This window comes from Arachis hypogaea, chromosome 7 (genome assembly GCF_003086295.3).
Source record: "Arachis hypogaea cultivar Tifrunner chromosome 7, arahy.Tifrunner.gnm2.J5K5, whole genome shotgun sequence".
In the NCBI taxonomy this organism is placed as follows: domain Eukaryota; kingdom Viridiplantae; phylum Streptophyta; class Magnoliopsida; order Fabales; family Fabaceae; genus Arachis; species Arachis hypogaea.
In genome coordinates this window covers 28,182,647-28,207,063 of record NC_092042.1, presented here as the reverse complement: position 1 = coordinate 28,207,063, position 24,417 = coordinate 28,182,647, and the positions used below count along the sequence as shown (strand labels likewise).

Genomic DNA, 24,417 nt, shown 5'->3' with positions numbered 1-24,417 from the left:
GCAGGACCACACTCACAGGACCACAACTAAACATAAAAAATGCTAGAAAACAATGTAAAGAACCTACCACGTGTTTCTCGAATAGCCCACCACCACAATGTCACAATGACGTCAACTCTTCGCCGTCACTGCACTGTCATGTCGTGTTCGTCCTCTGTCACGGTGCCCCTAGCTGGATAATTTCTGGCGTGAAAGAGAGTGTTGACTTAGGATTTTTTGTAATTGTTAATGTGAAGAAGGGAGAAGAATGAAAGAGTTTTCCTATATAATGTCGTTGGTGGGAAATGCAACGTTTTGGCCTTTTCAAAATGTTGGCGTTTGCTTACTATACCAGGGGTCGATTTGTCCCAAACAAATTAGCCAATGACACGCAGGAACATTCTATTATACGTAGGAATATTACCTGACACGTAAGATTGTTTTCGCCTCCTATTAACGGAGACTTTGACTGAAAGACCAAAATGTCTGACGAAAGTGATGGATAAGAATCGCGATAGGATTATGCTTTCGTTAAGTAGTGAAAAGAGGTTTCGTGAAATTGTGAGGAGTCGGAGTGAAGTTTCATTTAAATATATAAAGTATTTTTATTTGAAATTTTTAAATAAAAATACGTATAGTAACTTTGTTATAAAAATTTTATAAATTTAATTAAATTTGAAATTTAACTATTTTTAATATAAAAAATAATAAAATTAATAAGTAATAATTTTACTTATTTCTAAAGTATAATAATTATTCGAGTCAAATCAAATAATTAACATAATTAATTAGTTATAGTTAATGTAGTCAAACAAAATATTAAATAATTTAATATTTATCTTAATCAAATTAAATAAATAAATAAATAATTATGACACTCTTAAAAATTATTAATCAAAATATATAAGACAAAAAATAATACAAATTAAAATAAAATTAATTAATTTATTCTAGTCATATTAAATAATTAATATAATTAATTAGTTATAGTTAATATACACTACAAGGGAACCGGGAAATAGCGGCGGTTTCTGATGTGATTTGCGGCGGTTTTAAACCGCCGCCAAACGAGATTCCAGCGGTTTGTTAAGCGTCGCCTATTAGGGGGTGGTTATATGATTTTGCGGCGGTTTTCAAGAACCGCTGGCACAACCGCCGCAAAACCCAAGATTAGCGTCACAATGTTTAGCGGCGATTTAAAACCGCCGCGATTTGGAAATCTGTGATCGACACGAAATGTTCGGCGGTTTGAAACCGCCGCTGTTTAATGGCCACGGTTTAAAGGCTAATGCATTTACCGGCGGTTTGGAAACGTCGCGGTTTAACAGCCAATGTTTTTTTCAAATGTAACTGGCGGCGGTTAAAAACCGCCGCTATCTCCTAACCTGAATTTTCAAATTTCTAACGGCTAGTTCGCAACCGCCACTATTTTCCAGTTAAATGGCCGCAAAAATACTGTTTAGTACACTGGCAATCCACGCTGTTTTTTATTTCAATGAGCATTTTTTTCGTCTTTTTTAAATCGTTCTTAATATTAGTAAGTTAAATTATTTAAAATCTCAAAAAATAAATTGCAGGGTAAACGACAATAGCAAAACCATTAATTTAATTAATATAATTATCCGAATATCAACAAAGTGTACTCCTTACTAAGAGTTGCATAATTAACAAAATAAAAGTGTATATCTGAAAGAAGAAAAGGTTCCACAATCCTAAGAACTACTTTCTATTTTGTCCCTCCAACGCACTCATCCATGTTGCGACGTCTGATGGCAGCTTCCTACCTTGCCCTTGAAGTAGACATATCAAAGCACTCTCCATTGCCTGCATCCTGACCTTCCCAGCTGCTACTTCATCCTCCATTGCCTGTCTTTTGGTCTTCTCGGCTGCTACTTCGTCCTCCACTGCCTGTCTTTTGGTCTTCTCGGCTGCTACTTCATCCTCCACTGCCTTCCTTTTCAATTTCTCTGCTGCCAACTCTGCTTGCAGTTCAAGCAGCACCCTTTGGGTCTCCTCCCTTTCAAAACCATTGCTCTGTTGATTGGAATTCATACCGAAGACTTGACTAGAAGTCGGTCCCAACCCCATTCCACGCACCCTACCCGGGCGCTCTCTTCCGAGAGCTTGAGCAAGCGAATCATTCTGGGATAACAGTCTAGAAGATTCATCGCCTTGCTCAATAGCCTCAATTCTTTCCTACACACATAGATAAGCAATTAAGAGCATTTATTAGCTAGTCGCTAACCGCATAGACTTCCAATAAAATTTTAAAAATTAAAACATAGGAGAAACTACTTCCTGATTCTGAACACATTACTTACTCCAATAGCGCGAGCTGCATCATGGATATAGAAGCCATTGGTTTTTTTGTGCGTTAAGAGATACAACTCTCCTCTACTAACTATCCTCCCTTGTCGTTCCGACTGTACCAATAATGAAGACAAAGTGAATAGGGTAGAGGAACAGATAGTTCAAAAACATTCCCAAAATTAGATTACCTCTTCTTCTCCGAGCCTTGCCAAGCTTTTCGATCCACCAGTGTGGGTGTAAAGCTGCTTTGATCGATTCTCGGCATTTTTCTTACACTTATCCTGTCATGCCATTAATTTAAGAGTTACCAGACACTAGTTCTGACGAACTAAATGTGACATAAATGAACTTTGTCTGTTATGAAACATAACTATATTACCTGTGTCTCTTCGCTGTTGCGATAATCGAGAAATCTTTTCCAATGGTCTGCAGTAATTCCATCTGGGCGGTTTTCAATATTTGCTGCAAGTGAAAGTTCTGCGTCATAGTGGCGATGGTATAATCTGTTCCTTGTTTCCTTCCAAGCCCTTCCTAGCATCTTGGATATTATACCTTTTATAATTCCTCTACTATCTTCTTCAAAATGGAACATTTCCTGCAACATTAAAATTAAACAGTGAGTAGTGTTCAAAGTATGAGTTTGGAATGGTACGAAGAAATAAAAATAACATTTTACCTTTACTATTTCATTATAGACTTTGTCCCTGGTGCGAACCTTTCTCCAGTCCCTCTCGCAGATTGGGAATTTGGTATAGTCAGATCCTAGCAGTCCCATAACGCCGCTCAGTAGACCTGCTTCATCCCCAACTGGTTGCAGTGCATTGTTAAACCTGAGTACGACCTTTCTTCCGTTAGGTGGCTTCATAGCTTCCTTCACACTCAGTTTGACCTGTTTGATTGTTGCCATCGGATTCTGTAAAACATATTAATTCTTAATTAGCTACCATTGGAGTCAAGTTGCGAATACATCATAGAGAAATAGGGCAATGAAAAGTAGAATTAAATAAAGTTCTCTTATACCAATTGTTTTAACATCCCAAAATTCTCTTATACCAATGGAAAAAATTAAAGGATTGTAAATTAAATTCAGATAGACAGTTGCCGGGGATTGTTCAAGTTTTGAGCAAGCTTTTGGTAACATCAGTGCCAAGATCCGGCAACAAGCACCAAGTTTTTGGCGCCGTTGCCGGGGATTGTTCTAGTTTGGACAACTGACGGTTCATCTTGTTGCTTAGATTAGGTATTTATTTTTTCGAAATTCTTGAAGATGAATTCTAGAGTTTCATGATGATTTGTTGAAGTCTGGCTGGCTGAGAAGCCATGTCTAATCTCATTGGACCGAGGTTTCAACTTATCATCACAAGAGCTTGTTGATCTTTATCAATCTTGCTTTTGGAGCAGTGATCTGCTAAGGCTTGGCTGGCCATTGGCCATGTCTAGTGTTTTGGACAGAAGCTTTCTTTGAGAGCTTGGCTGGCTGTGAAGCCATGTCTAATTCCTGGACCGGAGTCTTAGACTAGCATTGCACTGATTCCTGGAATTCTCATTGAGAATTTTGATATCTTTTTCCACTTAATTTTCAAAAAACACAAAAAAATCAAAAAATTCATAAAATCCAAAAATGTTGTATGATTCTTGTTTGAGTCTAGTATTTCATTCTAAGTTTGGTGTCAATTGCATGCATTCATTCATATGTCTTAAGGATTTTCAAGTAATTCTTGATAATTTTCGTGCTCTGATCTTTGAATTCAATTGACTTGAGTGTTTTGTGTGTCTCATATGCATTTTCATTCTGTTAGTGTCAGTAGTATACAAACTGCTAAGTTTGGTGTCTTGCATGCATTGTTATTTGATTTTAGTTGCATTTTGATTATTAAAAATCCAAAAATATTTTTAATTTGTGTCTTCTCAAGTCAATAATACAAAGAATTGAAGATTCAGAACATACAGCAGAGGAATTGCACAGAAAAAGCTGGGCGTTCAAAACGCCCAGTGAAGAAGGACAGACTGGCGTTTAAACGCCAGCCAGGGTACCTGGTTGGGCGTTTAACGCCCAAAAGGGTAGCATTTTGGGCGTTAAACGCCAGAATGTGCACCATTCTGGGCGTTTAACGCCAGGATGGCACAAGGGGGAAGATTCTGTTTTTCAATGCAAATTTTTTTCAGTTTTCAAAATCTTTTCAAAATCAAATCTTTTTCAAATCAATTTTTCAATCAAATCTTTTTCAAAATCAATTTCTTTCAATTTTCAAAAATACCTACTATCAATTAATGATTTGATTCAACATCTCAAGTATGTTGCCTTTTCTGTTGAGAAAGGTTTAATGCTTGAATCATATCTTTTCTTGTTAGTCAAGTTTTTAATTTTCAAAATCAAATCTTTTTAAAATGTTTTTCAAATCATATCTTCTCAATCACATTTTTTTTAAAAACCAATCATATCTTCTTAACCACATCTTTTTCAGAATAATTTTCAATCAAATCTCTTTAATTTCTAATTTCAAAATCTTTTTCAAAAATCACTTGATCTCTTTCCCACCTTCATTTTCGAAAATTAAGTAATGTTTTTCAAAAATGTTTTCAAAATTTTTACTTAATTTTCGAAAATCACTTCCCTTCTTCTCACATCCTTCTATTTATGGACTAACACTATCCCTTAATGCAAAATTCGAACTCCATCTCCTTTGACAAGTTCAAGTTTTCTACTTCTGTCTTCTACTCTTCTTTTCCTCTGACACTTCAAGGAATCTCTATACTGTGACATAGAGGATTCCACATTTCTTGTTCTTTTCTCTCTCATATGAGCAGGAGCAAAGACAAAGGCATTCTTGTTGAGGCTGATCCTGAACTTGAAAGGACCTTGAAGAGAAAGCTAAGAGAAGCCAAAGCACAACTCTCTTTAGAGGACTTGACCGAATTCTTCAAAGAAGAAGAACACATGGCAGCCGAAAACAACAATGCCAACAATGCAAGGAAGGTGCTGGGTGACTTTACTGCACCTACTCCCGACTTCTATGGGAGAAGCATCTCTATCCCTGCCATTGGAGCAAACAACTTTGAGCTTAAGCCTCAATTAGTTTCTCTAATGCAACAGAATTGCAAGTTCCATGGACTTCCACTGGAAGATCCTCATCAGTTTTTAGCTGAGTTCTTGCAAATCTGTGACACTGTCAAGACTAATGGGGTTGACCCTGAGGTCTACAGACTTATGCTATTCCCTTTTGCTGTAAGAGACAGAGCTAGGACATGGTTGGACTCACAACCTAAAGAAAGCCTGGACTCTTGGGAAAAGCTAGTCAATGCCTTCTTGGCAAAGTTCTTCCCACCTCAAAAATTGAGTAAGCTTAGAGTGGAAGTCCAAACCTTCAGACAAAAGGAAGGAGAATCCCTCTATGAAGCTTGGGAAAGATACAAACAATTGATCAGAAAGTGTCCCTCTGACATGCTTTCTGAATGGAGCATCATAGGTATTTTCTATGATGGTCTCTCTGAACTGTCCAAGATGTCTTTGGATAGCTCTGCTGGAGGATCTCTTCATTTGAAGAAGACGCCTACTGAAGCTCAAGAACTGATTGAAATGGTTGCAAATAACCAATTCATGTACACTTCTGAAAGAAATCCTGTGAACAATGGGACTAGTCAGAAGAAAGGAGTTCTTGAGATTGACACTCTGAATGCCATATTGGCACAGAACAAAATATTGACCCAACAAGTCAATATGATTTCTCAAAGTCTGTCTGGAATGCAAAATGCACCAAGCAGTACTAAGGAAGCTTCATCTGAGGAAGAAGCTTATGATCCTGAGAACCCTTCAATGGAAGAGGTGAATTACATGGGAGAACCCTATGGAAACACCTACAATCCTTCATGGAGGAATCATCCAAATCTTTCATGGAAGGATCAACAGAGACCTCAACAAGGTTTCAACAACAACAATGGTGGAAGAAACAGGTTTAGCAATAGCAAGCCTTTTCCATCATCTTCTCAGCAACAGACAGAGAGTTCTAAGCAGAATACCCCTGACTTAGCAACCATGGTCTCTGATCTAATCAAAACCACTCAAAGTTTCATGACTGAAACAAGGTCTTCCATCAGAAATTTGGAAGGACAAGTGGGTCAGCTGAGCAAGAAAATTACTGAACTCCCTCCTAGTACTCTCCCAAGCAATACAGAAGAAAATCCAAAAGGAGAGTGCAAGGCCATCAACATGGCCGAATTCTGGGAGGAAGAAGAGGCAGTGAACGCCACTGAGGAAGACCTCACTGGACGTCCACTGACCTCCAATGAGTTCCCCAATGAGGAATCATGGGAATCTGAGGCTCAAACTGAGACCATAGAGATTCCATTGGACTCACTTCTACCATTCATGAGCTCTGATGAGTATTCGTCCTCTGAAGAGGATGAGTATGTCATTGAGGAGCAAGTTGCTAAATACCTTGGAGCAATCATGAAGCTGAATGACAAGTTGTTTGGAAATGAGACTTGGGAGGATGAATTCCCTTTGCTCACCAAGGAACTGGATGACTTGTCTAGGCAGAAACTGCCTCAAAAGAGACAGGATCCTGGGAAGTTTTCAATACCTTGTACCATAGGCACCATGACCTTCAAGAAGGCCTTGTGTGACCTAGGGTCAAGTGTAAACCTCATGCCCCTCTCTGTAATGGAGAAATTAGGGATCTTTGAGGTGCAAGCTGCAAAAATCTCACTAGAGATGGCAGACAACTCAAGAAAACAAGCCTATGGACTTGTAGAGGATGTTCTGGTTAAAGTTGAAGACCATTACATCCCTACTGATTTCATAGTCCTAGAGACTGGGAAGTGCATGGATGAATCCATCATCCTTGGCAGACCCTTCCTAGCCACTGCAAAGGCTGTGATTGATGTTGATAGAGGGGAGTTGATCATTCAAGTGAATGAAGAATCCTTGGTGTTTAAGGCACAAGGATATCCCTCTGTCATCATGGAGAGGAAGCATGAAGAGCTTCTCTCAAAGCAGAGCCAAACAGAGCCCCCACAGTCAAACTCTAAGTTTGGTGTTGGGAGGCCACAACCAAACTCTAAGTTTGGTGTTGAACCCCCACATTCAAACTCTAAGTTTGGTGTTGGGAGGTTCCAACATGGCTCTAAGTATCTCTGAGGCTCCATGAGAGTCCTCTGTCAAGCTAATGACAGTAAAGAAGCGCTTGTTGGGAGGCAACCCAATGTTTTATAATTAACTATTTTCTTTTGTTATTTTATGTTTTTTGTAGGTTGATGATCATGAGAAGTCACAAAATCAATGAAAAAAGCAAAAACAGAATGAAAAACAGGAAGAAAAACAGCACACCCTGGAGGACGCACCTGCTGGCATTTAAACGCCAGTGAGGTTAGCTGTTGGGCGTTTAACGCCCAGTCTGGCACCATTCTGGGCGTTTAACGCCAGAAAGGGGCACCAGACTGGCGTTAAACGCCAGAAAGGGGCAAGAAGCTGGCGTTAAACGCCAGAAATGGGCACCAGCCCGGTGTTTAACGCCAGAAATGGCACAAAACGTGATTTTGCATGCCATTTGGTGCAGAGATGACTTTTCCTTGACACCTTAGGATCTGTGGACCCCACAGGATCCCCACCTACCCTACCACTCTCTCTCTTCTTCACCAATCACCTCAACACCTCTTCCCCAAAAACCCCTCACCTATCAAATCCCATCTTTCTCTTCACCACTCACATCCATCCTTCATAAAACCCCACCTACCTCACCATTCAAATTCAAACCACTTTCCCACCCAAACCCACCCTCACATGGCCGAACATCGCTCTCCCCCTCTCCTATATAAACCCTCCTTCCCTCCTTCATTTTCACACACCTTACACAATATCTCTCTACCCTTTTGGTCGAACACAAAGCCATCTCTTTCTCCTCATTTCTTCTTCTTCTACTCTCTTCTTTCTTCTTTTGCTCGAGGACGAGCAAACATTTTAAGTTTGGTGTGGTAAAAGCATTGCTTTTTGTTTTTCCATAACCATTTATGGCATCCAAGGCCGGAGAAACCTCTAGAAAGAGGAAAGGGAAGGCAAAAGCTTCCACCTCCGAGTCATGGGAGATGGAAAGATTCATCTCAAGGGTGCATCAAGACCATTTCTATGAAGTTGTGGCCTTGAAGAAGGTGATCCCCGAGGTCCCTTTTTCACTCAAAAAGGGTGAATATCCGGAAATCCAACATGAGATCCGAAGAAGAGGTTGGGAAGTCCTTACCAACCCCATTCAACAAGTCGGAATCTTGATGGTTCAAGAGTTCTATGCCAATGCATGGATCACTAAGAACCATGATCAAAGTGTGAACCCGAATCCAAAGAATTATCTTACTATGGTTCGGGGGAAATACTTGGATTTTAGTCCGGAAAGTGTAAGGTTGGCATTCAACTTGCCTATGATGCAAGGAGATGAACATCCTTACACTAGAAGGGTCAACTTTGATCAAAGGTTGGACCAAGTCCTCACAGTCATAAGTGAAGAGGGCGCCCAATGGAAGAGAGATTCAAGAGGAAAGCCGGTTCAATTGAGAAGGCATGACCTCAAGCCCGTGGCTAGGGGATGGTTGGAGTTCATCCAACGCTCAATCATTCCCACTAGCAACCGGTCCGAAGTTACCATAGACCGGGCTATCATGATCCATAGCATCATGATTGGAGAAGAAATAGAGGTTCATGAGGTTATAGCCCAAGAACTCTATAAGGTGGCGGACAAGTCCTCTACCTTGGCAAGGTTAGCCTTTCCTCATCTTATTTGTCACCTCTGTTATTCAGTTGGAGTTGACATAGAGGGAGACACCCCCATTGATGAGGACAAGCCCATCACTAAGAAAAGGATGGAGCACACAAGAGATCCCACTCATCATGAGATCCCTGAGATTCCTCAAGGGATGCACTTTCCTCCACAAAACTATTGGGAGCAACTAAACACCTCCCTATGAGAGTTGAGTTCCAACATGGGACAACTAAGGGTGGAGCATCAAGAACACTCCATCATCCTCCATGAGATTAGAGAAGATCAAAGAATCATGAGGGAGGAGCAACAAAGACAAGGAAGAGACATTGAGGAGCTCAAACACTCCATAGGATCTTCAAGAGGAAGAAAGAGCCGCCATCACTAAGGTGGACCCGTTCTTTGATTTCCTTGTTCTTTGTTCTTCTGTTTTTCGAATTTTATGCTTATATTTATCTATGTTTGTGTCCTGTGATCATTAGTGTCTTAGTGTCTATGCCTTAAAGTTATGAATGTCCTATGAATCCATCACCTTTCTTAAATAAAAATGTGCTTAATTGAAAAAAAGGAAGAATTGCATGAATTTTGAATTTTATAACAGTTTAATTATTTTGATGTGGTGGCAATATTTTTGTTTTCTGAATGTATGCTTAAACAGTGCATATGTATCTTGAACTTGTGGTTCATGAATGTTGGCTCTTGAAAGAATGATGAAAAAGGAGACATGTTACTGAGGATCTGAAAAATCATCAAAATGATTCTTGAAGCAAGAAAAAGCATTTCTATTAAAAAAAAAAAAGTCGAAAAAAAAAGAGAAAAAGAAAACGAAAAAAAAAGAGAGAAAAATAAGAGTTGTGATCCAAGGCAAATAAGAGTGTGCTTAAGAACCCTGGACACCTCTAATTGGGGACTTTAGCAAAGCTGAGTCACAATCTGAAAAGGTTCACCCAATTATGTGTCTGTGGCATGTATGTATCCGGTGGTAATACTGGAAGACAGAGTGCTTTGGGCCACAGCCAAGACTCAATAAGTAGCTATGTTCAAGAATCATCATACTTTACTAGGAGAATCATTAACACTATCAGGACTCTGAGTTCCTAAAGAAGCCAACCATTCTGAATTTCAAAGGATAGAGTGAGATGCCAAAACTATTCAGAGGCAAAAAGCTAAAAGCCCCGCTCATCTAATTAATACTGATCTTCATAGATGTTTTTGGAATTCATTGCATATTCTCTTCTTTTTTATCTTAATTGATTTTCAGTTGCTTGAGGACAAGCAACAATTTAAGTTTGGTGTTGTGATGAGCGGATAATTTATACACTTTTTGGCATTGTTTTTAGTATGTTTTTGATATGATATAGTTAGTTTTTAGTATATTTTTATTAGTTTTTAGTTAAAATTTACTTTTCTGGACTTTACTATGAGTTTGTGTGTTTTTCTATGATTTCAGGTATTTTCTGGCTGAAATTGAGGGACCTGAGCAAAAATCTGATTCAGAGACTGAAAAGGACTGCAGATGCTGTTGGATTCTGACCTCCCTGCACTCGAAGTGGATTTTCTGGAGCTACAGAAGCCCAATTTGCGCGCTCTCAACGGCGTTGAAAAGTAGACATCCTGGGCTTTCCAGCAATATATGATAGTCCATACTTTGCCCAAGATTTGATGGCCCAAACCGGCGTTCAAAGTCACCCTCAGGAATCCCAGCGTTAAACGCTGGAACTGGCACCCAAATGGGAGTTAAACGCCCAAACTGGCATAAAAGCTGGCGTTTAACTCCAAGAAGAGTCTCTACACGAAAATGCTTCATTGCTCAGCCCAAGCACACACCAAGTGGGCCCGGAAGTGGATTTTTATGTCATTTACTCATTTCTGTACACCTTAGGCTACTAGTTTTCTATAAGTAGGACCTTTTACTATTGTATTGAGACATCAAGAGGTAGCTATCTTCATTTTTATGCTATCTTAGATCATTGGGAGGCTGGCCATTCGGCCATGCCTAGACCTTATACTTATGTATTTTCAACGGTGGAGCTTCTACACACCATAGATTAAGGTGTGGAGCTCTGCTATACCTCGAGTATTAATGCAATTACTATTGTTCTTCCATTCAATTCCGCTTGTTCTTGTTCTAAGATATCACTTGTTCTTCAACTTGATGAATGTGATGATCCGTGACACTCATCATCATTCTCACCTATGAACGTGTGACTGACAACCACCTCCGTTCTACCTTCGATTGGGTGAATATCTCTTGGATTCTTTAACCGGAATCTTCGTGGTATAGGCAAGAACTGATGGCGGCATTCAAGAGAATCCGGAAGGTCTAACCTTGTCTGTGGTATTCTGAGTAGGATTCAATGACTGAATGACTGTGACGTGCTTCAAACTCCTAGCAGGCGGGGCGTTAGTGACAGACGCAAAAGAATCGATGGATTCTATTCCGGCCTGACCGAGAACCGACAGCTGAATTCCGCATGCTGTGACAGAGCATATGCAATCGTTTTCACTGAGAGGATGGGAGGTAGCCATTGACAACGGTGAAACCCTACACAAGCTTGCCATGGAAAGGAATAAGAAGGATTGGATGAAGTCAGTAGGAAAGCAGACAGACGGAAGGGAAGGCATCTTCATGCGCTTATCTGAAGTTCCTACCAATGAATTACATAAGTACCTCTATCTTTATCTTTGTGTTTATTTTCGTTCATCACCATATCCATATGAGTTTGCCTGACTAAAATTTACAAGATGACCATAGCTTGCTTCATACTAACAATCTCCGTGGGATCGACCCTTACTCGCGTAAGGTTTATTACTTGGACGACCCAGTGCACTTGCTGGTTAGTTGTGCGAAGTTGTGTAATGCCATGGTATTGAACACCAAGTTTTTAGGGTTCATGACCGGGGATTATGAGAGTTGTGAAAAGTATTGTTCACAATTTCGCGCACCAAACTACTGTTCAAAATCCCTCTGAGGACAGTAAGAGCCTAGAGAGGAATGTCATTGGCGTTCAAACGCCAGAAAGGGAAGGAAAGCTGGCGTTAAACGCCCATTCCTTGCCCAGTTCTGGCGTTCAAACGCCAGAAAAGGGGGAAAAGTTGGCGTTAAACGCCCAATTTCCACCCAATCCTGGCGTTCAGACGCCTAGGGGGGATCAGACACCTGAAAGTGCTGACAGTAATCCCTCTAACAAGGCTTCTTCAACCACTTCTGTAAGGAATAAACCTGCAGCATCTAAGGTTGAAGAATATAAAGCCAAGATGCCTTATCCTCAAAAACTCCGCCAAGCGGAACAGGATAAGCAATTTGCCCGCTTTGCAGACTATCTAAGGACTCTTGAAATAAAGATTCCATTTGCAGAGGCACTTGAGCAAATACCTTCTTATGCTAAGTTCATGAAAGAAATCTTAAGTCATAAGAAGGATTGGAGAGAAACTGAAAAAGTGTTTCTCACTGAAGAATGCAGTGCAGTCATATTAAAGAGCTTACCAGAAAAGCTTCAAGATCCAGGAAGCTTTATGATACCATGCACATTAGAAGGTTCTTGCACCAAGACAGCCCTATGTGATCTTGGAGCAAGCATCAATCTAATACCTGCATCCACTATCAGAAGGCTTGGGTTGACTGGAGAAGTCAAACCAACCCGGATATGCCTCCAACTTACTGATGGCTCCATTAAATATCCATCAGGCATAATAGAGGATATGATTGTCAAGGTTGGGCCATTCGCCTTTCCAACTGACTTTGTGGTGCTGGAAATGGAGGAGCACAAGAGTGCAACTCTCATTCTAGGAAGACCTTTCCTAGCAACTGGACGAACTCTCATTGATGTACAAAAAGGGGAAGTAACCTTGAGAGTCAATGAGGATGAGTTCAAGTTGAATGCTGTAAAAGCCATGCAGCATCCAGACACACCAAATGACTGCATGAGCATTGACATTATTGACTCTCTGGTAGAAGAGATCAATATGGCTGAAAGCCTAGAATCAGAGCTTGAGGACATCTTCAAAGATGCTCAAACTGATCAAGAAGAACCAGAGGAAGCAAAGGAATTTTCGAAAATTCCTCAGGAGGAGGATAAGCCTCCCAAGCCTGAACTCAAACCACTACCACCATCCCTGAAATATGCATTTCTGGGAGAGGGTGACACTTTTCCAGTGATTATAAGCTCTGCTTTAAATTCACAGGAAGAGGAAGTACTGATTCAAGTGCTAAAGACACACAAGACAGCTCTTGGGTGGTCTATAAGTGACCTTAAGGGCATTAGCCCAGCTAGATGCATGCACAAGATCCTATTGGAGGATAATGCCAAACCAGTGGTCCAACCACAGAGGAGGCTAAATCCTGCCATGAAGGACGTGGTGCAGAAAGAGGTCACTAAATTACTAGAGGCTGGGATTATTTATCCTATTTCTGATAGCCCCTGGGTGAGCCCTGTCCAAGTTGTTCCCAAAAAGGGAGGCATGACAGTGATTCATAATGAAAAAAATGAACTGGTTCCTACAAGGACAGTCACAGGGTGGCGCATGTGTATTGACTACAGAAGGCTCAATACAGCCACCAGAAAGGATCATTTTCCTTTACCATTCATAGACCAAATGCTAGAAAGACTAGCTGGCCATGATTATTACTGCTTTTTGGATGGCTATTCAGGCTACAACCAAATTGCAGTGGACCCTCAGGACCAAGAGAAAACAGCATTCACTTGCCCTTCTGGCGTGTTTGCCTATAGGAGGATGCCTTTTGGTCTGTGCAATGCACCTGCAACCTTTCAGAGGTGCATGCTCTCTATCTTCTCAGATATGGTAGAGAAATTTCTGGAAGTCTTCATGGATGACTTTTCAGTATATGGAGACTCATTTAGCTCCTGTCTTAATCACCTAGCACTTGTCTTGAAAAGGTGCCAAGAGACTAACCTGGTTTTAAACTGGGAGAAATGTCACTTTATGGTGACTGAAGGAATTGTCCTTGGGCACAAAATTTCAAGCAAGGGAATAGAGGTGGATAAGGCAAAGGAAGAGGTAATTGAAAAATTACCACCACCTGCCAATGTTAAGGCAATCAGAAGCTTTCTGGGGCATGCAGGATTCTACAGAAGGTTTATAAAGGACTTTTCGAAAATTGCAAAACCTCTGAGTAACCTGTTAGCTGCAGACACACCATTTGTGTTTGACACACAGTGTCTGCAAGCATTTGAGACCCTGAAAGCTAAGCTGGTCACAGCACCAGTCATCTCTGCACCAGATTGGACATTGCCATTTGAATTAATGTGTGATGCCAGTGACCATGCCATTGGTGCAGTGTTGGGACAAAGGCATAACAAGCTTCTGCACGTCATTTATTATGCCAGCCGTGTTCTAAATGACGCACAGAAGAATTACACAATCACAGAAAAAGAATTACTTGCAGTGGTCTATGCCATTGACAAGTTTAGATCCTATCTAGTGGGATCCAAAGTAGTTGTGTACACTGACCATGCTGCTCTTAAATACTTACTCACAAAGCAGGATTCAAAATCCAGGCTTATCAGATGGGTGTTGCTTCTGCAAGAGTTTGATATAGAAATAAGAGACAGAAAAGGGACAGAGAACCAAGTAGCTGATCATCTGTCCCGAATAGAACCAGTAGCTGGGGCGTCCCTCCCTTCTACTGAGATTTCTGAGACTTTCCCAGATGAGCAACTCTTTGCCATTCAGGAAGCTCCATGGTTTGCAGATATTGCAAATTATAAAGCTGTGAGGTTCATACCCAAGGAGTACAGCTACGTGCAGAGAAAGAAATTAATTTCAGATGCCAAGTACTACCTCTGGGATGAACCATATCTCTTTAAGAGATGTGCTGACGGAGTGATCCGCAGATGTGTGCCCAGAGAAGAAGCACAAAGGATCCTATGGCACTGCCATGGATCACAGTATGGAGGACATTTTGGAAGTGAGCGAACAGCCACTAAAGTCCTCCAATGTGGCTTCTACTGGCCTACTCTCTATAAAGATTCCCGAGAGTTTGTGCGTAACTGTGACAGTTGCCAAAGAGCTGGTAACTTGCCTCACGGATATGCCATGCCTCAACAAGGGATATTAGAGATAGAATTGTTTGATGTATGGGGCATTGACTTCATGGGGCCATTCCCACCATCATACCCAAACACTTATATTCTGGTGGCAGTAGACTATGTATCTAAGTGGGTGGAAGCAATTGCTACACCCACTAATGATACCAAGACCGTGCTAAAATTCCTCCAGAAACACATCTTCAGCAGATTTGGTGTTCCCAGAGTACTAATTAGTGACGGGGGCACTCATTTCTGCAACAAACAGCTATACTCTGCTATGGTTAGATATGGAATTAGCCACAAAGTGGCAACTCCGTATCATCCACAGACAAATGGACAAGCTGAAGTCTCTAACAGAGAGCTAAAAAGAATCCTGGAACGGACTGTGATGGCCCGAAGAAAGGATTGGGCAAAGAGCTTGGATGATGCTCTGTGGGCATACAGAACAGCATTCAAGACTCCTATAGGAACCTCTCCATACCAATTGGTGTATGGGAAGGCCTGTCATCTGCCCGTGGAACTGGAACATAAAGCCTACTGGGCAACCAGATTCCTAAATATGGATGCACAGTTAGCTGGTGAAAAAAGATTGCTCCAGCTAAATGAACTAGAGGAGTTCAGACTCAATGCCTTTGAAAATGCAAAAATTTATAAGGAAAAGGCAAAGAAATGGCATGACAATAAGTTGTCAACCAGAGTCTTTGAGCCAGGACAAAAAGTCCTGATCTTCAACTCTAGGATCAGACTGTTTCCAGGAAAACTCAAATCCCGGTGGAGGGGTCCGTATGTGATTACAGGAGTGTCACCATATGGATATGTTGAGCTTCAGGATATTGATTCTGACAAAAAGTTCATTGTTAATGGACAGAGAATCAAGCATTATCTTGAAAGCAATTTTGAGCAGGAATGCTCAAAACTGAGACTTGAGTGATTCTCAGTAAAGGTCCTGCTAAAGACAGTAAAGAAGCGCTTGCTGGGAGGCAACCCAGTCATTAGGAAGTTGTATGAATTGTTCTTACAGAGGCAAGTATCAAAAATGAAGGAATTCACAGAGTTATAGAAGGATTCAGCTCAAAAAGCAGAGAAAAAGAGCTTACTGGCAAAAAAATGCCAGTAAGGGGCATTTTGGGCGTTAAACGCCAGAATGGGTGCCATTCTGGGTGTTTAACGCCAGGAATGGTGCCATTTTGGGCGTTAAACGCCAGAATGGGCACCATTCTGGGCGTTTAACGCCAGGTGTGCAGCATCCTGGGCGTTCAGAAAAATGCCCAGTGATAAAGGATTTCTGGCGTTTAACGCCAGCCAGGGCACCTGGCTGGGCGTTAAACGCCCAAAAGGGGCACCAAATGGGCGTTAAACGCTAGAATGGGTGCCATTCTGGGCGTTTAACGCCAGTAAGGTGGGGGGACCACAATTTTGTTTTCAAATCAAATTTTTTCAAACTTTCCTTTTCTCACCCATATTTTTCTACAAAAATACATTTCAATCTCTCATCATTCACTTTCAAATTTTCAAAATCATTCTTCAAATCATTCAAATCATTCCCAAATTTTGTTCAAAAAACTCACCTTTCTCTCAATTTCTTTCCATATCTTCTCTAATCTCTTTTCAAATTTCTTTTTTTTCGAAAACTCCCCTCCCCACCTTATACATACACGTTTGGCTCCCTCTTCCCACCACACCATTCGAATTTCATCTTCCTCTCTCTCTCTTCTCTTCTTTCTTTTCTTTTGCTTGAGGACAAGCAAACCTCTAAGTTTGGTGTGCTTTTCCGTGATCACTAAGCCAAGATTCATCAAGATCATGGCTCCTAAGGGAAAACAAACCAATTTAAGAGGAAAGAAAGAGAATAATCCAAAGAATCTTTGGAATCAAGAGAAGTTCTTAACCAAAGAACATGAAGACCATTATCACAAAATAATGGGTCTGAGGTCAGTGATCCCGGAAGTTAAATTTGATCTGAAAGAAGATGAATATCCGGGGATCCAAGAGCAAATTTGAAACAGAGGATGGGAAGTTCTAACCAATCCTGAAATAAAGGTTGGAAGGAACATGGTTCAGGAATTCTACTCAAATCTGTGGCTGACAGATAAGCAGAGAATGACTGGAACTGCTTACCATACCTACAGAACCATGGTCAGAGGGAAAGCTATGTACTTCCATCTGGACAAAATAAGAGAAATCTTCAAACTACCTCAACTGCAAGATGATCCTGAATCCTTTAATAGGAGGATGGTGAGAGCAGATAAAGGGTTGGATCAAGTTCTAGAGGACATATGCCTCCCTGGAACTAAGTGGATAACCAATTCAAAGGGTGTCCCAAACCAACTCAAGAGGGGAGACCTCAAACCAATTGCAAGAGGTTGGCTAGACTTTATTGGGCGTTCCATATTGCCCACTAGCAACCGTTCTGAGGTCACCATCAAGAGAGCAGTGATGATTCATTGCATCATGCTTGGAAAAGAAGTGGAGGTTCATCATGTGATTGCTTGTGAGATCTACACAATTGCAAATAAGAATTCCACTGAAGCCAAATTGGCTTACCCAAGCTTGATCTCCTTGCTCTGTAAAGAGGCTGGGGTGAAGATGGGAGTAGATGAGTTCATACCCATTGAACACCCAATCACCAAGAAGTCAATGGAAGGACAAATGCAAGACAACTCTATCAAGAGGAGGGCGCAGGAATTCCTCCCTGAATTCCCAAGAATTGACTACTGGGCCAGCCTAGAAGCATCTATCACCAAGTTGCAAGAGACTATGGAGCAACTGAAGGAAGAACAGCAGAATCAGAACTGCATGCTCCGCAAATTGTTGAAGGAACAAGAGAAGCAGGGGCGTGATCTCCAAGAGTTGAAACGTCAAAAGCTCTCCTCTCAAGTTGAGGGAGCATCCACTTCTCAAAATCAAGGTTGTTGAGTCCTAACTCTGTGAAAACCTCTATCATTAGGAGCCTATGTTTTTGCATTTTTTTTGTTTCTCTTTTATTTTGTTTTCTATTTTTATTTTTACTTTTTAGTCTCATCTTATATTTATCTTTGAGTCTTGTTCTTAATTCATAATTAATAAAATTGAAATTTTATGCCTTAAAGATATGAATGTCCTATGAATCCATCACCTCTCTTAAATGAAAAATGCTTTAATCACAAAAGAACAAGAAGTACAGGATTTCGAAATTTATCCTTGAAACTAGTTGAATTAGTGTAATGTGGTGACAATACTTTTTGCTTTCTGAATGAATGCTTGAACAGTGCATATGTCTCTTGAATTTGTTGTTTTGAGAATGTTAAAAATTGTTGGCTCTTGAAAGAATGAGGAAAAAGAGAACTGTTATTGAGGATCTAAAAATCATTAGAGTGATTCTTGAAGCAAGAAAAAGCAGTGGATACAAAAAAAAATTTCGAAAAAAAAAAGAGAAGGAGAAAAGAAAAAGAAATAGAAAGAAATAAAGTTGTGATCCAAGGCAACAAGAGTGTGCTTAAGAACCCTGGACACCTCTAATTGGAGACTTTAGCAAAGCTGAGTCACAATCTGAAAAGGTTCACCCAATTATGTGTCTGTGGCATGTATGTATCCGGTGGTAATACTCGAAGACAGAGTGCTTTGGGCCACAGCCAAGACTCATACACTAGCTATGTTCAAGAATCATTGTACTCAACTAGGAGAATCAATAACATTATCTGAGTTCTGAGTTCTTATAGATGCCAATCATTCTGAACTTCAAGGGATAGAGTGAGATGCCAAAACTGTTCGGAGGCAAAAAGCTACTAGTCCCGCTCATCTAATTGGAGCTATGTTTCCTTGATATTTTGGAATCTATAGTATATTCTCTTCTTTTTATCCTATTTTGATTTTCAGTTGCTTGGGGACAAGCAACAATTTAAGTTTGGTGTTGTGATGAGCGGATAATTTGTATGCTTTTTGGCATTGTTTTTAGTATGTTTTTAGTATGATTTAGTTGGTTTTTAGTATATTTTTATTAGTTTTTAGCTAAAATTCACTTTTCTGGACTTTACTATGAGTTTTTGTGTTTTTCTGTGATTTCAGGTATTTTCTGGCTGAAATTTAGGGTCCTGAGCAAAAATCTGATCCAGAGACCAAAAAGGACTGCAAATGCTGTTGGATTCTGACCTCCCTGCACTTGAAGCGGATTTTCTGGAGCCACAGAAGCCCAATTGGCGCGCTCTCAACGGCATTGGAAAGTAGACTTCTTGGGCTTTCCAGCAATATATGATAGTCCATACTTTGCCCAAGATTTGATGGCCCAAGCTGGCGCTCAAAGTCACCCTCAGAAATTCCAGCGTTAAACGCCGGAACTGGCATAAAACTTGGAGTTAAACGCCCAAACTGGCATGAAAGCTGGCGTTTAACTCCAGAAAACGTCTCTACACGAAAATGCTTCATTGCTCAGCCCAAGAACACACCAAGTGGACCCAGAAGTGGATTTTTACGTCATTTACTCATTTCTGTACACCCTAGGTTACTAGTTTACTATTAATAGGATCTTTTGACATTGTATCAGTACCTCATGACACTTTACACGTTTCTCATTGTATCTTCCACAGCATGAGTCTCTAAACCCCATGGTTGGGGGTGAGGAGCTCTGCTGTGTCTTGATGGATTAATGCAATTACTACTGTTTCTCATTCAATCATGCTTGCTTCCATTCTAAGATAATACTTGTTCTTAACCCGGATGAATGTGATGATCCGTGACAATCATCATCATTCTCAACTATGAACGCGTGCCTGACAACCACCTCCGTTCTACCTTAGATTAAGTAGTTATCTCTTGGATTCTTTAATCGGAATCTTCGTGGTATAAGCTAGAATTGATGGCGGCATTCAAGAGAATCCGGAAGGTCTAAACCTTGTCTGTGGTATTCTGAGTAGGATTCAATGATTGAATGACTGTGACGTGCTTCAAACTCCTAGCAGTCGGGGCGTTAGTGACAGACGCAAAAGAATCGCTGGATTCTATTCCGGCCTGACCGAGAACCGACAGATGATTAGCCATGCTGTGACAGAGCATAGGAACATTTTCACTGAGAGGATGAGAGGTAGCCATTGACAACGGTGAAACCCTACATACAGCTTGCCATGGAAGGAGCCTTGCGTGTTTGATGAAGAAGACAGTAGGAAAGCAGAGATTCAGAAGATGGAGCATCTCCAAAACCTCAACCTATTCTCCATTACTGCAAAACAAGTAATCATTTCATGTTCTTTTTCTTTTAACAATCAATCCTGATAATTTCTGATATCCTGACTAAGATTTATAAGATAACCATAGCTTGCTTCAAGCCGACAATCTCCGTGGGATCGACCCTTGCTCACGCAAGGTATTACTTGGACGACCCAGTGCACTTGCTGGTTAGTTGTGCGGAGTTGCAAAAGTGTGATTGCAATTTGGTGCACCAAGTTTTTGGCGCCGTTGCCGGGGATTGTTAGAGTTTGGACAACTGACGGCTTATCTTGTTGCTTAGATTAGGACTGTTCTATTTTTGTTGGTTTAGAGTCTTTTATGTTGAGTCTAGTTCATATTTTAAGTTTGGTGTCAATTGCATGCTTTTGTTTTTTCTTTTAATTTTCGAATTTGCATGTTCTTAGTCCCTTTTTGATTCATAAAAATTCTAAGTTTGGTGTCCTCTTTGTGTTTTTCCCTTAAAAATTTTTGAAAAATTAGTGTTTGATTTTCTAAAAATTTTACGTTTGGTGTCTTTTTGTGTTTTTCTCTTTCCTCTTTTCAAAAATCAAATCTTTTTCAAAAAAAATTTTCAATCATATCTTTCTAATTGCTATTTTCAAAATCTTTTTAATTAACTAATTGATTCAGTTTTCAATTTGCTTTGATCTTATTTTCTTTTTGATTTTCGAATTTTTATTTTACTTTTATTTTATTTTATTTTATTTTTTTCGTTAATTCAAAAAAAAAAACAAAATTTATCTCCTTGCAATCATTATCATTTCCCTTTTGTCCATTATGGACTTAAGTGGGATTAATCAGTCCAAAAGGACTCTGGGGTCATATGCTAACCCCATTACAGCTGCATATGGGAGTAGCATCTGTACACCTCCCATCAAAGCAAGCAGCTTTGAACTAAATCCTCAACTCATTATCATAGTGCAGCAAAATTGCCAGTATTCCGGTCTTCCACAGGAAGAACCTACTGAGTTTCTGGCACAGTTTTTACAAATTGCTGACACAGTACATGATAAAGAGGTAGATCAGGATGTCTACAGACTATTACTGTTTCCATTTGCTGTAAAAGATCAAGCTAAAAGGTGGTTGAATAACCAACCTACAGCAAGCATAAAAACATAGAAACAGTTGTCAGACAAATTCCTGAATCATTTTTACCCTCCAAAAAGGATGACACAGTTAAGGCTGGACATCCAAGGCTTTAAACAAGAGGATAATGAATCCCTTTATAATGCCTGGGAGAGGTATAGAGGTATGCTAAGGAAATGTCCCTCTGAAATGTTTTCAGAGTGGGTACAGTTAGACATTTTCTACTATGGGCTTACAGAAAAAGCTTAGATGTCTTTAGACCACTCAGCTGGTGGATCTATACACATGAGGAAGACAATTGAAGAAGCTCAAGAGCTTATAGACACTGTTGCTAGAAACCAATATTTGTATTCTAGCAATGAGTTCTCTCCAAAAGAGGAAGTCGTGACAGTAGTCACTGACCCTAGTCCTCAAGAACAGATAATTGAGCTTAATCAACAATTGCTCCTGATGACAGAACAGCTAGCAGACTTTAAAGAGATGCTCTATGAAACTAAAGTTGCTAACAAGAGCATAGAACTGCAGTTGAATCAAGCAAAACAGCAAATATCTAAACAGATAACAGAGGAATGTCAAGCAGTTCAATTGAGGAGTGGGAAGACCCTAAATAACACTGCTCAAAAGAGTAAAAAGCCAAACAAGGAACAGTTGGTAGAGGACAACCAAACTACTGTTCAAAATCCCTCTGAGGACAGTAAGAGCCCAGAGAGGAATGTCATTGGCGTTCAAACGCCAGAAAGGGAAGGAAAGCTGGCGTTAAATGCCCATTCCTTGCCCAGTTCTGGCGTTCAAACACCAGAAAAGGGGGAAAAGTTGGCGTTAAACGCCCAATTTCCACCCAATCCTGGCGTTCAGACGCCTAGGGGGGATCAGACACCTGAAAGTGCTGACAGTAATCCCTCTAACAAGGCTTCTTCAACCACTTCTGTAAGGAATAAACCTGCAGCATCTAAGGTTGAAGAATATAAAGCCAAGATGCCTTATCCTCAAAAACTCCGCCAAGCGGAACAGGATAAGCAATTTTCCCGCTTTGCAGACTATCTAAGGACTCTTGAAATAAAGATTCCGTTTGCAGAGGCACTTGAGCAAATACCTTCTTATGCTAAGTTCATGAAAGAAATCTTAAGTCATAAGAAGGATTGGAGAGAAACTGAAAAAGTGTTTCTCACTGAAGAATGCAGTGCAGTCATATTAAAGAGCTTACCAGAAAAGCTTCAAGATCCAGGAAGCTTTATGATACCATGCACATTAGAAGGTTCTTGCACCAAGACAGCTGGTGCGTGAAATTGTGAACAATACTTTTCACAACTCTCATAATCCCCGGTCATGAACCCCAAAAACTTGGTAGCTCAATACCATGGCATTACACAACTTCGCACAACTAACCAGCAAGTGCACTGGGTCGTCCAAGTAATAAACCTTACGCGAGTAAGGGTCGATCCCACGGAGATTGTTAGTATGAAGCAAGCTATGGTCATCTTGTAAATCTTAGTCAGGCAAACTCAAATGGATATGGTGATGAACGAAAATAAACACAAAGATAAAGATAGAGGTACTTATGTAATTCATTGGTAGGAACTTCAGATAAGCGCATGAAGATGCCTTCCCTTCCGTCTCTCTGCTTTCCTACTGTCTTCATCCAATCCGCCTTATTCCTTTCCATGGCAAGCTTGTGTAGGGTTTCACCGTTGTCAATGGCTACCTCCCATCCTCTCAGTGAAAACGATTGCATATGCTCTGTCACAGCACGCGGAATTCAGCTGTCGGTTCTCGGTCAGGCCGGAATAGAATCCATCGATTCTTTTGCGTCTGTCACTAACGCCCCGCCTGCTAGGAGTTTGAAGCACGTCACAGTCATTCAATCATTGAATCCTACTCAGAATACCACAGACAAGGTTAGACCTTCCGGATTCTCTTGAATGCCGCCATCAGTTCTCGCCTATACCACGAAGATTCCGGTTAAAGAATCCAAGAGATATTCACTAGAGCCTTGGTTGCTTGTAGAACAAAAGTGGTTGTCAGTCACCTTGTTCATGGGTGAGAATGATGATGAGTGTCACGGATCATCACATTCATCAAGTTGAAGAACAAGTGATATCTTAGAACAAGAACAAGCGGAATTGAATGGAAGAACAATAGTAATTGCATTAAAACTCGAGGTACAGCAGAGCTCCACACCTTAATCTATGGTGTGTAGAAGCTCCACCGTTGAGAATACATAAGAACAAAAGTGATCATTGGTTTCGGCCCCAGAGAGGGAACCAGAAGAACCAAGATGATAATACAATAGTAAAAGGTCCTACTTATAGAAAACTAGTAGCCTAAGGTTTACAGAGATGAGTAAATGACATAAAAATCCACTTCCGGGCCCACTTGGTGTGCGCTTGGGCTGAGCAATGAAGCATTTTTCGTGCAGAGACTTCTCTTGGAGTTAAACGCCAGCTTTTATGCCAGTTTGGGGGTTTAACTCCCATTTGGGTGCCAGTTCCGGCGTTTAACGCTGGGATTTCTGAGGGTGACTTTGAACGCCGGTTTGGGCCATCAAATCTTGGGCAAAGTATAGACTATCATATATTGCTGGAAAGCCCAGGATGTCTACTTTCCAACGCCGTTGAGAGCGCGCCAATTGGGCTTCTGTAGCTCCAGAAAATCCACATCGAGTGCAGGGAGGTCAGAATCCAACAGCATCTGCAGTTCTTTTCAGTCTCTAAATCAGATTTTTGCTCAGGTCCCTCAATTTCAGCCAGAAAATACCTGAAAACACAGAAAAACACACAAACTCATAGTAAAGTCTAGAAAAGTGAATTTTAACTAAAAACTAATAAAAATATACTAAAAACTAACTATATCATACTAAAAACATACTAAAAACAATGCCAAAAAGCATACAAATTATCCGCTCATCAACAGCCCTATGTGATCTAGGAGCAAGCATCAATCTAATACCTGCATCCACTATCAGAAGGCTTGGGTTGACTGGAGAAGTCAAACCAACCCGGATATGCCTCCAACTTGCTGATGGCTCCATTAAATATCCATCAGGCATAATA

The 24,417-nt window shown here is 40.5% G+C and overlaps 1 protein-coding gene across 1 annotated transcript; it reads right to left on the bottom strand.

Annotated features, from left to right (window-relative positions):
• Positions 1–2,659: 2,659 nt before the first annotated feature.
• Positions 2,660–3,196, bottom strand: LOC112701323 (uncharacterized). Its single transcript, XM_025752098.3, has 2 exons — positions 2,966–3,196; positions 2,660–2,884 (listed from the first exon to the last, which is right to left on the bottom strand). Exons 1-2 carry the CDS (start codon positions 3,194–3,196, stop codon positions 2,660–2,662), a joined length of 456 nt encoding a protein of 151 aa, XP_025607883.2.
• Positions 3,197–24,417: the final 21,221 nt, after the last annotated feature.

What these genes read in the sequence shown, in the direction of transcription:
- LOC112701323 (XM_025752098.3), bottom strand. Translation starts at nt 3,196, where the DNA reads ATGGCAACAATCAAACAGGTCAAACTGAGTGTGAAGGAAGCTATGAAG. An exon ending in TCTATAATGAAATAGTAAAG is followed by an intron (nt 2,885 to 2,965) that starts GTAAAATGTTAT and finishes TTAATGTTGCAG; the next exon opens with GAAATGTTCCATTTTGAAGA.